The sequence below is a fragment of the Leptinotarsa decemlineata genome, unplaced genomic scaffold, assembly GCF_025532065.1.
Source record: "Leptinotarsa decemlineata unplaced genomic scaffold, Ldec_3_MD MMD2_tig00000035_RagTag_RagTag, whole genome shotgun sequence".
Lineage (NCBI taxonomy): Eukaryota > Metazoa > Arthropoda > Insecta > Coleoptera > Chrysomelidae > Leptinotarsa > Leptinotarsa decemlineata.
In genome coordinates, this window is record NW_027412540.1 from 12008680 (window position 1) to 12025106 (window position 16427).

At 33.5% G+C, this 16427-nt stretch overlaps 1 protein-coding gene and 1 long non-coding RNA gene across 3 annotated transcripts in view; one reads left to right on the plus strand and one right to left on the minus strand.

Moving 5' to 3' along the window:
* The window catches only part of LOC111507868 (capon-like protein), a 212815-nt gene that overhangs the window by 1758 nt on the left and 194630 nt on the right, over nt 1-16427 (minus strand). For both annotated transcript variants that reach the window (XM_074171896.1, XM_074171895.1), the window contains 2 exons: nt 13550-13762; nt 9709-9855 (listed from right to left, as the gene is read on the minus strand). In XM_074171896.1, the coding sequence (XP_074027997.1) occupies nt 9709-9855; nt 13550-13762 (360 nt within the window). The remainder of the gene's footprint in view (nt 1-9708; nt 9856-13549; nt 13763-16427) is intronic.
* Nucleotides 4242-9715, plus strand: LOC111514818 (uncharacterized). Its single transcript, XR_002723438.2, has 3 exons — nt 4242-4440; nt 6125-6318; nt 9354-9715. It is a non-coding gene; the product is annotated as an uncharacterized lncRNA (long non-coding RNA).

Genomic DNA, 16427 nt, shown 5'->3' on the forward strand with positions numbered 1-16427 from the left:
TATTCTTCAATATAAAAACATACCTAATAATTATCATCAAATCAAGATGGTATAATCAAAATAATCCAAATGCAATTCACCAAATTGAAGAACATGTGGTATTATTATGATTGCATCTATTATTCATAACTCTCATATTTTTTGCAGTAAAAAACAATTACGTAACTCGAATTTATGAGTTTGCATTTTTTGTTTTGCGAATCATAATCATCTGCTGATCTAACTGAACAATGAAACTTCAATTCATGATAATCAAGACACAAATGAAGTGAGGCTCTCGTAATTATATTTAATTTTATGGTATGTCCAAACAATGACATGAAAAAAAAATCAGATTTCTCTCATCGAAGGACATCGGAATATAATGGTATGTTATACGATTTTTAAAAACTTTCGAGTAATTTTTCATTTTTCCAAATTTTACCACTAGATTTTTTTTTGTAATCCACACCAAACAGTGGTAGGTTGTCCGAACAGAACATTCAAATTGATAGAACAATTTTATTATTTGCTTGGGTTGTTGAATGGTGATTTGGCAAAAAATTGACTGAATAAATGACAACTGATTTGACGGATGTAGCTTTAACAAGTTATCAATTGTCAAAGTACCTGTTGGAAGACCCAATAGAAAAAGGAGTCTAGTGATACCTTTTTCAATACTTTTCCAAAAGTAAAACACTGTTTTACTTTCGGAAACCGATTCAGTTATTCCTGAAGTATTAGCAGTTTACAGGCCGTTTCATTTATCATGTAGTAACATTGTTATATTCTAAACCGTAACAGATACGAAGATGATTAAATGGGAAAAAAGGTAACTTTCATGGGGAAAAATAAAATGGGCAAACAAAATTTACGGACACTCTCGCTCTTTTCGGGTTATACGGGGAAAACCAAAAATGCTGTTTTTTTAATGGAATTTTTATTTCGGAGTATATCAAAAAATGGAAACAGAAAAAATCATTGATTTCGAAATATAGGTACTATGATGATGTAATGATGAATATTCGATGAAACGTTTCGTGTCAACATGACCACCATAAACTATTTTAAAATACGGACCTGTCTTTTTTATTACAGATATTGATAAAGCAATATATTCACAATTTAAGAATATCACATATGATATTTTTATAGCGTTTCATTTGAAATAACCACCATCAACAGTGACAACAATTTTAAATTATGGTCCTGTCGTTACTTCTTTTGTGAATTGTTTCGATTTCTTCAAAATATTATTCAGACAACCCAATATTTCGGATATTTTTGTATTGCCGTAATCTTTCTTTCAAGGCTTATTTATCCCTAATCAATTATAATTCGTAATATTTTCATAATTCTCAATCCTGGAAGTTACGAAAATATAAGTTTTTGGTCAAAATTCGATTGTTGTATAATTTGGTATGATCATATAGCATCTAAATTCATTTGCCATCTTGAATGCGTAGGCTTTGCTTGGTTTCTATGGCAGGAAAAATGAATGCGGTGTTGATATCTGTTGAGAACTGTCAGACGTTTATGAACATATCAAAGATGTATTCAAATGACGAAAGGACTGATATGCTATTCAGTTATGAAAAATCAAATAGAATTCCTTTTTTGGCGAAGAATATGCATGTTGAGCTATACCCGAATCGTCGTATTCCAAACATCCAAATGTTTAGACAATTAGAAAGAAATTTGAGGAACTATGGTGCATTTGACAAAAGGAAAACAAAAAAATGTGTGGAAAATGTTACTGGAAGTGTGAGGAATCAAATAAACTAAATGGGTACGCGAATATTACCACATAAAAATTTACACAGGGAAAACACTTTTTTTTAATTTAGGATTGGCCAGTTACAAAAATTGTGCTAATCAAGATTGTTCTTTACGAAAAGTTGCCCACAAAATGGTGATTTCTGTAAAATCCACCAGAACTATTTTGAAAAAGAACAAATATAAATGCTACAGGATACGCAAAGTTCATCACCTCAATGAAAGGGATTACGGAAGGAGAGTACGACTTGCGAAGTGTTTGAGACGTAGAAATAGGGAAGTTAGAAATATATCTAAAAAAATTATATGGACGGACGAATCAAAATTCACCAACAATGGTTGATTTAACAGAAATATCCATTATAGCTGGAATGATACAAATGAACATTTACATAGGAAAACCAATTTCCAAGAAAGGTTCGGAATGAATGTTTGGTTTGGAATTCTGGGAACAAACATCCTTGGCCCTTTCTTTTACGATGATCATCTGAATAGTGAAACGTATCTTCATTTTTCTTTTATTGTATTCGATGGCTACTTAGATGAATTGCCACTGAATATCCGCCATGAAATACAACATTTTCAACAGGACGGCGCTCCTCCTCATAATGCAGCAATAGTAAGGGAACATTTAGATGCAATATTACTAAGAAAATAGATTGGAAACAATGGACTAATTAACTGGCCTGCTCGATCCCCAGATCTTACTACATTAGATTTTATTGTCTGGGAATACATAGAGAGTAAAGTTTTTTTCACCACGAAGTATAGATATCGACCATCTCAAATAAAAAATAAGAGATGCATGTATTAGTATAACACTTATTATTATTTCCACAGAAATTGTCTTGACCGACAACTTATGTGCATTCAATAAAGAGGTCGTCAATTCGAACATTTAATGTAGATTGCCATGCAGCTTTGATTTTCCGTATTGGTTTTATTTTTCCTAAAAGTTCATGATAAAATGAATGGTTTTTCTGTTTGATTGTTGTCACTGATGATGGTGATTATTTCAAATGAAACGCTATAAAAATATCTAATGTGATATACCCTTGGATTGTGAATGTATCGCTTTATCAATATCTGTAATAAAAAAGACAGATCCGTATTAAAAAAAAAGTTGATGATTGGCATGTTGACACGAAACTTTTTATTGAATATATATTACCACATCGTCATAGTACACTTCGAATACAATTACATTTTCCTTTTCCATTGTTTGGTATTGTACGAAATAACGATTCCACTCGAAAAAAAAGAAAAACAGCATTTTTGGTTTTCTCGTATAACTCGAGAAGGGCGAGAGTCCCCGTAAATTTCCTTCAACCGTTGTATTGTTCCCGTCTTCGTACCTATTACGGTTTAGAATATAGCAATGTTACCACATGATGAAAGAAACGGCCTGTATATCCTTTTTGAGAATCTGCAAATGAATGACTTGTGTTGCACTGTTTGGAACCTTTAGTGTAGTAATGAATATTACTGAAGTTTAATCCCAACACCCAACCGTTATTTTTTAACACCTCGACACGTGTTTTAATCACCAAGTGATCATCTTCAAGAGAAAGATTGAACGACTGATAAACATAATGATTTCAAGAGAAAATGCATCCCTGACTCACTCCAGTTTATTTCAATAAAAATTCAAAATGTTCAACATTCGCTTTCTTACAATAGTATGAGGTCTTGTTATTTTGATTTTGTTGCAAAACAACTATTTTTATATCCACTAGTTCCTAAAGGAATTGTATTTATACATTGCACATTTCTGAGAATACATACACCCTCAATAATATTTAGAGGCGACATATCAGAAGATCTAGAAGGCCTTTTTGAAGGACCACGAGTGCCTATCGATCGGTTTGCCTTTCAAACCAGCATTTCGTAATAAGAATATAGCTCATTTTGCTGAAACGTAACATCAGTTGAAAAATGATTTGGGTTCGTCAAACATCCTAAACGGTAGATAAGCAGATGTGGTTTCCCAATTCAGCTCACTGGATCACCTGATATGGCGCCTGTCGATATTTTTGAAGGGGATGAAAATGAATATTTCATAATGTGAGAAATAAATATGTAAACGAACATTATTGTTGTGAGAAAGGAAATGATGAAAATATTGAACATTTAATAGAATATATTGAAGTGAATCATGGAGACTTTGATATCTTGTTCCGTTCTAAAGTTGAGATGGTGGGTGACTATTTACGTCCGCACTGTATACATACTAAAACTTGTTCACATTTATATTTGAGAGCAGATCATTTCGTGATTGAAAAAACGATTTATGAAAAATTTGCCACGGTTTGAATTAATGTGAATCCTAGTCAAAAATATTCGGTTATTCAAATTCTCGAAACAACAAAAATCTGATAATATTCATTGAGTATATTTGGATACCCCTCGATGCAAGAAATGTTCTTTTGTAACGTCATAGTTTAGAACACACTGTATTTGTTGTTTTTTTGTGATCATTGTCTATCATTCATGCTGAGTGAGTTTGAAAAAGATATTTTCAAAATAAAATTTTTTGTTAACTAGCTGTCGTCCCCTACGAGTGACAACCCTCAAAAGTCGAAACTTGGGATTAACGAGGTCTTGCCTTCAACGTCTTATCTCGCTCGTGCTCGATCTGAAGAAAGGACTACTTCTCAAACTGAATGAACAAAACAATGATATTTTGTAAGCATTGAAATCTTTCTTTCTTTTGATATCTTCGAAAAAGTCTAAGCAATATGTTAGCTTAGCTAAACGGGTATCATTACAGAGTTTCATGAGAAACTTGTCAGTTTGTCATTTATAAATGAAATGATAATTGGAAAAAATCGCTTACAGGAGTTTTCACAGAAAATCTGTGGAGTTTCATTTTACTTTTCATTATGAATTATTTCTTATTCTATTCACTTCACCATTCATTTATTGAAATCGAATGTTTCATTCATTTGTTTGACATATTTATGTAGAATGACAAAGAAAGAAGTGTATTGTTTGATGAAATTTGTACGAAGCTGGACTATTGCAAGTTCATGAAAAATTTTGCAACAGTTAATATTTCTATTCTTGAAATGTAAAAATGTCAGTTTGAGTCTCAGTGTAAATGAAAAGCAGTATAAATGAAATTTTATTCAATTTATCGTTTCATATTCATCAGGCAAATATTTACCGATAACGTATCGATAGCTCAGCTGTGCCTCTTTTCAATTATCATTTCATTTTTAGAGACAAGAAGATCTTTGAAAAAACTATTTTTTTAGATTTCCTTGTTTCATCGGTAATAATGAGTAGGTGTTCGATTCATTTACGATTCTCAAATTCAGTTGTCGAGTGGCACATCAGTTCAGGATGGGAAGTTTTCTTTTTCAAAAATAATCGATGGATTCAATGATCAATATTATATAATCCCTTAGTCTTTAGAAGGATTGTTTTTGCTTTTTCTATCTGTAATTCAATTATTGTTTTCTGGTTAATACTATACACATACTGATAGAGAATACTTTCACCAAAAGAAAGTTGAAATTTGATTCACTTGCTCAAAGACCTAGCTCACAAGACGAAGACAATGCACTTCAGTTACTTACAAAATAGAAAAAGTTAACGAGTTACAGTAATCTTCCCTAAATTCTACCAAATTTTACCGCCGACTGTTATGAGAATGACTCTCGATATCATCAATAATAACTGCATTCTGCAGTTTTAGCCAAATTATGTAAATGGTCAATAACCTATGCTTGATTAGATAAAGAATATTGAATTAGCAGATCCAAGAAAGAGCAGATCTTTTTTCATAACAAAATTGAAATATCTCAAGTCTAAATAATTAATAGGAATGCATTCTGCAGTTTTGCGGCAAATTCAGTAACTTGTCAATAACCTATGCTTGACCAGATATTGAACATTGAATTAGCAGATTCAAGAAAAAGCAAATATTTTTTTATAACCAATTCAAACAATAATTAATTGTGAAATTGATCACCTTCGTATCTATTGTTGCTTTCATTCTACAATTTAGTGTCTTCAAAAACGTCACATAGTTGAGTAAAGTGAACATATCTTTCTTATTCAAATTAGTTCGATAGATTTGTCGGTCCTAATAAGTACTGACTTTCAATTTCTTATCAAATGAATATATGCTCAATCCCTAAGTGAATCAATGAGGCTGTAGTAAGCTGGACCACCTCAAATTACTTCAAAACTCAATCGACAACTGAACTCTTGATACACTGTATATTCTATTCAATACCACACTGAATGATGGACGTGTGATTCACGATTCAACATTCAAAAATACGGTCTGGTTAACTTCCTCATTAAATGAATCGACCACTCCATTCTCAAGATAACTAATATATATTTACCTAACACTCAGGGTCAGAGAACACATCCAGAAGCATATGGTTATTGTTATCCAGAGATTTCGTAAAGACCTGCACATAAAACGGCGGACATATCTTTGGATTAGTAGCGTTGACGTCATTCAGTTGGAGCCAGATAAAGCGGAAACACTTTTTATTGCACTCGGAAAATGGTCAGCCATGCTGAATAGCAATTGGATACTTTTTGGTAAGCGAGAATAACTTCTAGCGCATGCTTTGGATGTAATGTGAATACAGATGCATAGTTCGATATTTTTCATCATCTTGAATAGTGTGTAAAAATTATATTCCGAACTCTCATATACATAATTTCTCCATCTCCACATTTAGCAGAGACAGGAACAGTTAGGAAGCTCAAAGCCAATAAACTGATAATAATATCACAAAAGTGATATTATTATCAGTTTATTGAAGTATTTTTGTACATGAATATGCCTAAAAAATATTATAACGAATGAATCGAAGAGTTTTTGTATTATCTATAATTATAAATTCTTATTGCAAAGCGCTTTCGACTTTCGTCATCATCAGTTCTCACCTGAAAGTAAGTGATCTAATTGAAAAGAAAGTTTTTTTCTGGAATTAATTTTTTTTCTAATTTTGAGGTTATGAATTTAGGAAAAATTATTTATGTTTACTTACTTGTCAGGCAACAGAAACTATAGAAAATGGGGCTATAGTACATTTGTGAAATTTAATTTATTTGTGAAATTTAATATGGTCGCCGAATGCAGATTTTTCAGATTTTTTCAGATGTTCAATAATGCGAGTGATAGATAGGTCTACATGTTCTACCTCAGACTAGAATTGTTTGTAGAGCTGGAGAGTTCCAAAGAACTTTCCAATAATGATTACTCCTTGAATACTCTAGTAAACTTATACAGAGATTTCCTTTCCCTTCATAAAAGGATTATGAATTAAAAATCGAAAATTTATTATTTGAACATATAATTTTATATTGTCTTCTCCACAACAATTTTTTTTGAATCCATAGTGGATCACTCCACATGTTGGTACCACTATTTTGCAACATGACACTTGACACATTCTGTCGCAAGTTGCCCTTCATTCATATCATACTTCAACGATCCACATGGCCACAATCTCTAACATGTATTTCGTTGGTTATTAGGCTGATTAGTTTTATATAAATAAAATTTTATAAATGTACTATGTACTCATTTTCTATACTTTCTGTTGCCTAATACGTAAGTATTTATAAATAATTTATTCTTAATTCATAACCTCCAAATTACAAAAAATTTAATTTTCACAAAAAACTTTCTTTTCAATTAGATCAGTTAGTTTCAGGTGAGCACTAATTGATGACGAAAGTTGAAAACGCTTTGCAATAAGAATTTATGATTATTCACTTTCATACAAAAACTCTTTGATTCATTCATTCAATAAGAGTATTCAGCTTCCCAAATCTATTAATATTGTGAATATCATCTAATTTTGAACTAAAAAATGGAATTCGGACAAAGTATGTCATTTGGCCAAAAAATTAGAGCATTTCGTGTGAAGGTCATTTTCATGGTCCTAATTATAATTTTGTATATTACTCATAATTCATGCTCAAATTGAAAGGGGTATATTTTTAGGAAAGAAATTTCCCATTTTTTCATAGAGATTAGGAAGTAGAAAGCCCGAAACCTTTCTTTCTCATAGTTCTCATAGTTATTCCACAAAAGTATGCGAGAATAACAGAAATGACATTCGAAAGTGTACTTTTATATAATAGTGGAAGCAGCATTGAATACACTTATATAGAATACATACGAATGAAAAGATGAATGAATTAAATAATTTTCACTCGAAGGAAATCAGGAGACAGACTTCACAAGATTATTGGCAGATACGATAAGACGAAGAGATCTACAACTGGAGGAAGGAAATATTTTTTGGAGCTACAATGCACGATTAAAGTCTTAAAATAGTACAACTAGACAACAACAAGTCGTCAATAATACCAACAGAAATACACAAATTGTCATTCGAAAGACTTCAAACTTTGCCATTACGCAAACAGTTTTGCGCAGATCTCAATCAGAAAATCTAATATTTATATCTTTCAGTAAACAAGCCTTTTGTTCTCTATGGACTGCTGGAGATTCCTATTTCTTTTCAGAGATATTTTTGCTGGGATTAGTTCAGCTTTTCAAAGTATTTTGTCAATATTGTGAATGAAATCGTAGTCATATACAGAGACAACTCGTCAGTTTCATTATTGGGAGATATCAACCATAACCTTCCTGTGGGAGACTTTGAAAATGTCATCTTCGAGGATTGATAACGAAATTACCACTCGAACAAATCATAAACTTGTTTGAGTGTCATATCTGAAAATGACACTTTACATAAGACTTCTTCACGCAAGCCATTAGTCTGCTAATAAAAACACTAGTGTCACTGTTAACAACAATTAAAAAGATCTCATCAATAGGAATTATATCTCCAGAAAACGAGTAGACCAAATATTGGACAGATGACAGGACGACACAGGGGGGAAAAAACCTAACAAAACACCTAAAGAGCAACAGTAAATATCTGGGAAGCCATACAACGAAAGCTCAACTATGCTAAAGACAAAGAGGAACGTGAGAGGATGAAAAAATCAGAGAAGACTCGTATACACTAAAGAAAATATCACAAAAATCACATATGTATGAAAACCGATTCACGAATTATAAAAGAGAAACATCACCCTGTAAATTGTGTCACATCGGTGACAGTGTCATGTCAGTGATCAATTGACTTATCGATATATTTTTTCACTATTTTGAGTATTTATATTTTTTTAATAGCCGTGATTTTCATGTCGACCTCATGATTGAGTAATTAAAATTTTCAACTTTAAATTTTCATTTCAGTTTGTTTTTCTACAGATTTGGTTTTGGATTTTCCGATATTTTACCTAATATTACCCCAACAATTTGTTGCATAGTTTAAATTTCTTCAATTCTACTGTTTTCTCGATTAATATTTTTAAACAACAGAAATTCGAAAATTCTTTATTTGAAAAACAAGCTTCTATCATTTCATAGAACTTTTGGCTAAGAGCTATTAGACTGGAATATGTGGACATTTGAAAAAAGTGATTGTTACAAAAAATTGGTTACACAAAAACGTCATACTATGATACACAATTGAGAAATGAATATTACATAAATAGTGAATAACATGAACAGTGAATTTAACATTATATTTGTTTTTTTTTAGGAAACCAGCCGCTCAGTCCATTATGTAGAAGAAATTTTAAACAATTTTTCATCTACATGTGAAATAAACTGTCGCTTCTTGAACAGATTCTCGGAATCATTCATCATTTGTTTTTTTATAGGAGAGCAAAATGTTTTCGGAAACTTGACGAAAACTTGAAAATAGTACTCCATGTCATAAAGAAATGCAATTTACAATTATGTACCTGATAGTTATTGCAGTGGATGAAAAAGTATATATAAAATAAAATGGGTGTGGCAAACGATGTGATGAATAAGGTTATAATATACGAAATTTTAGCAAGCTGCAGCCAACAGTAATACATCACAAAAAATACAAACTTCTTAAAACATACCTGCGGCATCGTCATGTGGGGAGGTGTTTGTTGTTGGCCTGGTTTTTCGCCCTGTAGATGTGCCACCAATGCTGCTATATGGTCCAGTAACTCACGATTATGAATTAACAGTTGATGAGTTCTCGCTTGAGCTTCCAGTCTTGCACTCTAACATAAAAAAAGATCAATATTTGTTAAAAAAAGCATGTATTTTAAAAAACGAACTTCATACAACCAATAGAGGACTAACTAACACGTTACATAACGAAAATATCCATAACCATTCGAAATCAAATTTCCTAAAAATGGAGCCCATTTAAATTCATTGGAGTCAACTCCAACTCTTACTTCTAGCCACACATCAATCATTTCTTGAGTATAAATTGAAAAAAAAAATAATTTTTGAATACAAAGACTTTCTTTAAATTTAATTTCATTAAATTATTGACTGTGCTTGCATAATATCCATTTCTTGTTCAAGAGGAACACATATCTGAGAGTAGTAGTATTTTTGCCATGTATACATTAAATTAAGAGCTTTTGTGTTTTTTTATAATTAAAGTATTATACTCTCACAATTGTTGCGAACCTCCACACTAAACTAACTGAATATGTCGTTGTTGAATATGTACGCCGATTCCTCACACTTTATTTTCAACCAGTGTTGCTCCCTGTCAATGATTTCAGCTTCGTGCCATAAGCTGTTATATTGGTGGGATCAAATGGACTTTTGGAAGGCAGGAAACGTTAAAATACTAGTTGATCATGCATTGAATCACTGAAATAGAAAGAGAAGTTTCGACAAAGAATTGGGCCACATCAGGAAATATTTTCCATGGAATGACTACTCCAAGAAGCTTCGTTTTTTTTTCTTCTTCTGGAATTCCAATCTCTTAACACGTTGGCGAATACTGGAAATCTGAACCTTTGGCATTCACCATGAAACATTATTAACGCCATTTGAACAAACGAAAGAAAGGTAAGTGACAAACGTGCCGCCAACAATTAAGCCTTACATTTTCTGCTGACGCATGAGCAACAGTAAAGTTGCCAAGAGACAAATCCGTTTGGAAAGGAAAATTGATACGTGTAATCAAGGGAAAGGACAATTGTGTGACTGATTGCGAATCCACGTGAGGAAAAGTGGCTAAACATTCAACACTAAATTGTGAAGATGAGCATGAATAAGAAGTACATAACTTCCACACTTATATCAAAATGGTGCAATTATTTGTCTGAATTATTTGTTGGGAATTGATGATTCAAGAATTTCTCAAGTTTTCTGATAGAGCATGCCTAATATAATATATGCATAAAAAGATAAATATCAAAACACAACAAACACAAGGGGTTATTTGACTATTGATTTCAGAAACTTAGCGTGATGATAATCACCATAATGATACATCCATATCCGTTTCATTTATCCATTATGTGAAAAGAAGTTTTTTGTTCGTTGTGGAATTGGCCGAAACTTTTATCTAAACTTTATCATGGGATTATCACATAAAAGTTTACAAAACCTGAACACGTGTTTTATTATATAATAATTCAATAATACTATGCAAGATAGTGGCCATCATCGTTCATTTCTTTAGATTTGTTTACTGCCAGTCTTCAAGCATAGCCCACTGACTAATAAGAAAGTCTTTCTTCGTTATTCAGAGGAATCGGGCAAATTTTGGATATGCAGTTGATTAGTACCTCGTCCACTAGATGGAGTGACATTTTGTTGATCCCTCCAACTTATGTAGAGGAATGAAATACTCTGAAAGAATTACGATTTTCAATTATGAAATATCATTGACTTTAGGTCGATGGTGGCCACTATCTTGCACTGATGAGTGGCTAATAAGCCCGAAACCGGTCTGCAAGTGTGCCCGTTTCAAAATTGAAGGTCGACTCTTCCAGTTGTATTGCCAATTGCATATGCAGGAAAGTTTCTGTGAAGATTCCTGCACTGATGCCTGTCGGATATAATTATTGGTAATGGTAATGGTATTAGCCAGGGAAGTAGTTGTTTTCTGATAGGTGTCAGTCCATTCAACCTACTGTGTAGGTATATTCGAGACTGGCGTTACGGTAAAATTTCAATATAATTTTTTATAATGCGGTTGGATAGAAACATTTTCCAGCTAATCCAGTCTCTTTACCTCTCTTCTGGATTATCACGATAGACACTTTAATATAATTTTCTCCACAAATATGATTTTATTCACCCTGATTCTTTGTTTAAGTTCTCGTAATATTTTCAGAAATGTTCACTGTTGTTCAAAACCATCAGTTATTAGTTATGACTGATAACGACATGAGTTTGAAACTAAATACCCGTATCCCAAATTTCACGTTATTTCTGAAATAGGAGCTTAATTTTCACTTTCGTTGATTCAAGTCTAATTTGCAGAGCGGACCAATAAAAATGTACAAGATCGGTTTTTCATAAATGGCATGATACCTCGATGTGAGCTCAAAACCTTGGATCTTAGAAGCGATCATGGGCCAGACGAAAGAGGGTATAACAAGTCATCTTTTTTTTGTATACTTCTTCCTTTTTCAAATTTAATGCAGTAGATATTGAAAAAACATAAGTCAACTTGAAGACATTTACTTTTTATACACTTTTTAATGCCATTTTTTGTAGGAAAAAATGAATGATGGAAACATAGCTCGATGACTTTAACAAATATTCGAAATTGTGACATTTTGTATTCCTGGAGGTTTTGTTCAAGCGGTTTTGGTCGTTCTGAAGCATTTCCTTTATTATGTTAGGATACTCAGCAATGATTCGTTGATTTATAGCATCTAGAGATGCTGGTTGAATTTTAATAATTGAAATCTCAAGGTGATCCCACTAAGAATCGAACGATCTCCAGTCGGATGATTTTGTGGGCCCTCTACTGGTACTCTACGAGTGAAACCACGTAAAAATTCTTTCAAATTATGACAAAGCGCAAAGGTAATAGGAAAAGATATCCTATTTTGTTGAAATATAAACTTACTTTGATTTAAACGATCACTAAGATGTTCAAAAATGTGTTTCAATGCGGGAATAGCAGAGTTTTGTAATAATTGTCAGTATATTTCTCCGGAAAAATTTTTTGGTGGGAAGAAACGACCAACAGCTTCTTAGAATGTTGGGTGTCTACTTGGATCGAGTTTTCGTCAGCTTAATATCGACGATTATGATCTTGTAAATCTGATAATGTACATATGATCGAAATTATCGTTTCTTACAACCCTAACTTTCATTGCTTTGTGTTTCATTATTATATTTTGAGTAATAATTCTTTGTTTGCCATCAAACCTGCTTCTACAAATTCTGCTACGAACTCAGTAATAAATTTCTGGTTGAAATCTCATCTGGATTTTGTCCGTTGAACAATGGTGTTAGAATATTAGTGCACCTACTGTTTTCTTAGTAAAGTTGAATCCATTTCTTTTATTCTCAATGAAAGATAGCTGAAACGGCGATCAGTTTTCAATTACAAGCATTGTACCCCGAATAATTAATTGTGAACGATTAAGTGGAGTAATTCGACAAAAAACCGGACTAGCTGCATGATAGAATATTAGTTCCGAAAACATAGTTACATAACACATATTTTTGTCAGAATAATCTTAATATCTACTGTATTGACACCTCATGCCATTTGAGATTCGAAGGTTGGAGCTGATCCCACCAAAAGGATGAGTGTAATAGAATTGAAAGTATGATTTATAGATTTTCGTCTCGAGATGGAAATCGATAAATCTGTAAGATATATTTTCTGAACGCCTCGTGTCGACATGATTGGCCAATGTAGTGAAAATTCACTGTGGTCTTTTATTTCTATTATCAAATTCCCAGAACATAAATACATACCTGTTCCGCAACCAATTGTTCTTTCGTCAATTGTAATTGAGCTAGAGCAGCCTGAGTTTGTTGATTTTGTTGCTCCAACTGTTCCCTCATGAGCTGTAGCTCATGGTGAGCTGACAGGGCAGTACCAGCGGGTGGTAGGCTGCTGGTAGCACTTCCAGCACTGACAGTTGTAAGTATGTCACTATGAGGTGAGGAATACGTTTCCGCTAACGACTAGAAAACGAAAAAATGATTGTCACAAAAATTAAGGAAGTGAATATACTATCAAATGAAATCTTCGTAAAAGAAACTTGTTTTATCGGTTAGTTAATTGTTTGACAATTCTCTGAATTGCTATCACCTGACTTTGGTGGAACTTATGAAGAAAACATATTTCGGAAAAAGTCAAAAAGATTGTGTTGAAGATTGAGTCAAAACGAAATCATAAGATTCCTTCGCCATTTTTTATGTCAGTTTCGTTCAAATGAAAAATTTGTGTTAAAAACTCTATAATTAACATAGTCATCTACTGTTTCATTGTATTAACGTTTCGAAAACTGAAATCTGCCGTGAAAAGAATCTAAAAACTATATATCTAGCAGTTCACTTCGTTTTCTTCTGAGAATTATGTTGATTATAAGTTTTGATGCCGTCGTAAAAATTGTTCATTGATGTCAGTTTTGTTGTCAAACAGCAAAGATATCATCTACAAATGTACACTTTCAAATTGATCTGGTTTGAACAGAAGATTATTTGAAATGTTGTTGTCTTTGTACTTCTACATCTACACAAAAACAATACTGAACACCTGGTCTGCAAAGAAAATCTATCAAAAACTAATCTCTTGTAAATACATTCCTTTCAAACCCACAGCTATGCCCTTATCTTGTCGATATCAGTCAGTTCAAAATTGAAAGTAGTTTTCCTCTATAGATACATAATATTACCAATTCCAATATAGAACTGATATCCATCTTCTTTTGGTGTTTTAGATTTGAATCAATTTCAAACCTAGACCTCGCAACGTGTATAGAGTTATCAAATTTTGTAAGTTAGCAAAAACTTCAATTCAGTCCAAAATAAATATTTCCGTTCAGTAATGTACTTCACTGCCAAGAAAAGAATGATGTGAAGAATTGGTGCACCAATAGAAAACGTTTGAATTATTGAAGGCATACTACGATGCATCATACGAATGTATTTTCTTGTTGGTTATATTTCTGACTTACCATACGTTTCATTTGTGATACGTGTATCATAAATAAGAAGGAATTTGAATATATTGAAAATGAAATAATGAAAAGTTTTCAGCAACTTTCATTAACGATTTTGTTGACGTGTGAATATTTTTTAAATATTGACATTATTTATAATCATTTCAGGAATGCTATCGAAAATAAAATAATTTGGGGTAAACCTGAAAAAATCATGACTAGAAACATTGCTGGTTGTGAAATGAAAACTAGCGTTTTCTTTGGTTCTAATTTAAGAATGAAAGTAATTTTTCACGAAAGGTTTTTCTCAGATATCATTATTAATTGTTCATATCCAGATTGAGAAAAAAATATTAGTTTCTGTGAAAATCAATATCTATGTCAAAACTGTTTGCCTGGTTAGTAGGCCACGACCTGCAGGTTTTTGAGCCTGACATTTCATGATCAAAGACGATAGAACAAACGTCAAACTATTCTAGTTATCTTCTCAGTAAGTAACTACACTGTACTGTGAGAGCATCTGGGGGTCCGTTGTCTGATTTTTCCATGTCCACCTTAGTTACCAAAAAAAGCTTTGACATAATCATCTCCGGACAAGAATGTTCTCATTGTAAATCGCCTGATGATGTACATATACAGGGGTTGCGGTAATCCATTCATGGGTGCATTGCAGCCCCATACCGAGGCACTGGACGGCTTATGCTGTTCCGTGATCCTCGCCTGCTTCTGTACGGATCCGAGCGTTCGAGGTGTCGGGGCTCGCGGTCCTTCCGGGCTCTAGTATCCGAGTCTAGTCTTGGAGGGCACCAAGGCAGACGCTTGGGGTGTCGGACCCCGGTTGGACGGAGCTACTAGTATCCGAGCTTAGGACCCCGACCGGCCACTTCCGGGACCATATTCCCAACTGATTTAGCATGGTTGGCGGGGGCAGGTGTGCGACGCGAGCACTCTCTGGCGAAAGAAGAGCTTAGTTAACTTGTACGAACGTTCGGTCGAACGCTGCCGATGGTCCTGTTAGCCACACTAAGTAGATGTAAGGAGGCAACTCCGGTTTTGGTGAGCGGGAGGAAGCCCTGCGAAATCCTGTTGGTGTGGGGTGAGGGGCGGTTAGGCCCCCCAGACTCTCTTAATGGCAAAAACTAAAGCGATACCAATGACAGGTACTGGTTCGATGAAACCGCTTACAGTGTCCTACCTTGCTAGGGAGTCAGCAACTTTGTTACCTTCCAGGTCTTGTCCTATGTGGATTTCCTCCCCGCCAAGAAAAAAAGGTCAGTGTGGAGAGGATTTCTTAAAAAACATTTTACTGAGTCTTCCTATTGAAGATAGTATTTTACTTGGTGCAAACAAGAGCTGTCAGAGCCGTCTAATCATCAGAGAATATGCTCATTGATTCATGAATGAGGTTAGTTCCTGCCAATTTCCCCATATGCAAATCAAGAGCGTGAATTTTTGCTTGAAATACGGTTGCATGAGTCTTTAGGTTTGTCTTCGGTACCAAACTTCATACACCTGTATTGAACCCTGAAGGTATTTTTGATCAATCTGTGAGCTGATATATTATGTTTTTTCCATTAATCAGCTATTGCACACCTGCGAACGACAACCCTCAGAAGTCGAAACTTGTGCGAGCTGAAGACTAACGAGGTCTTACCTTCAAACGTGTGATTCCTAACACGGGTTGG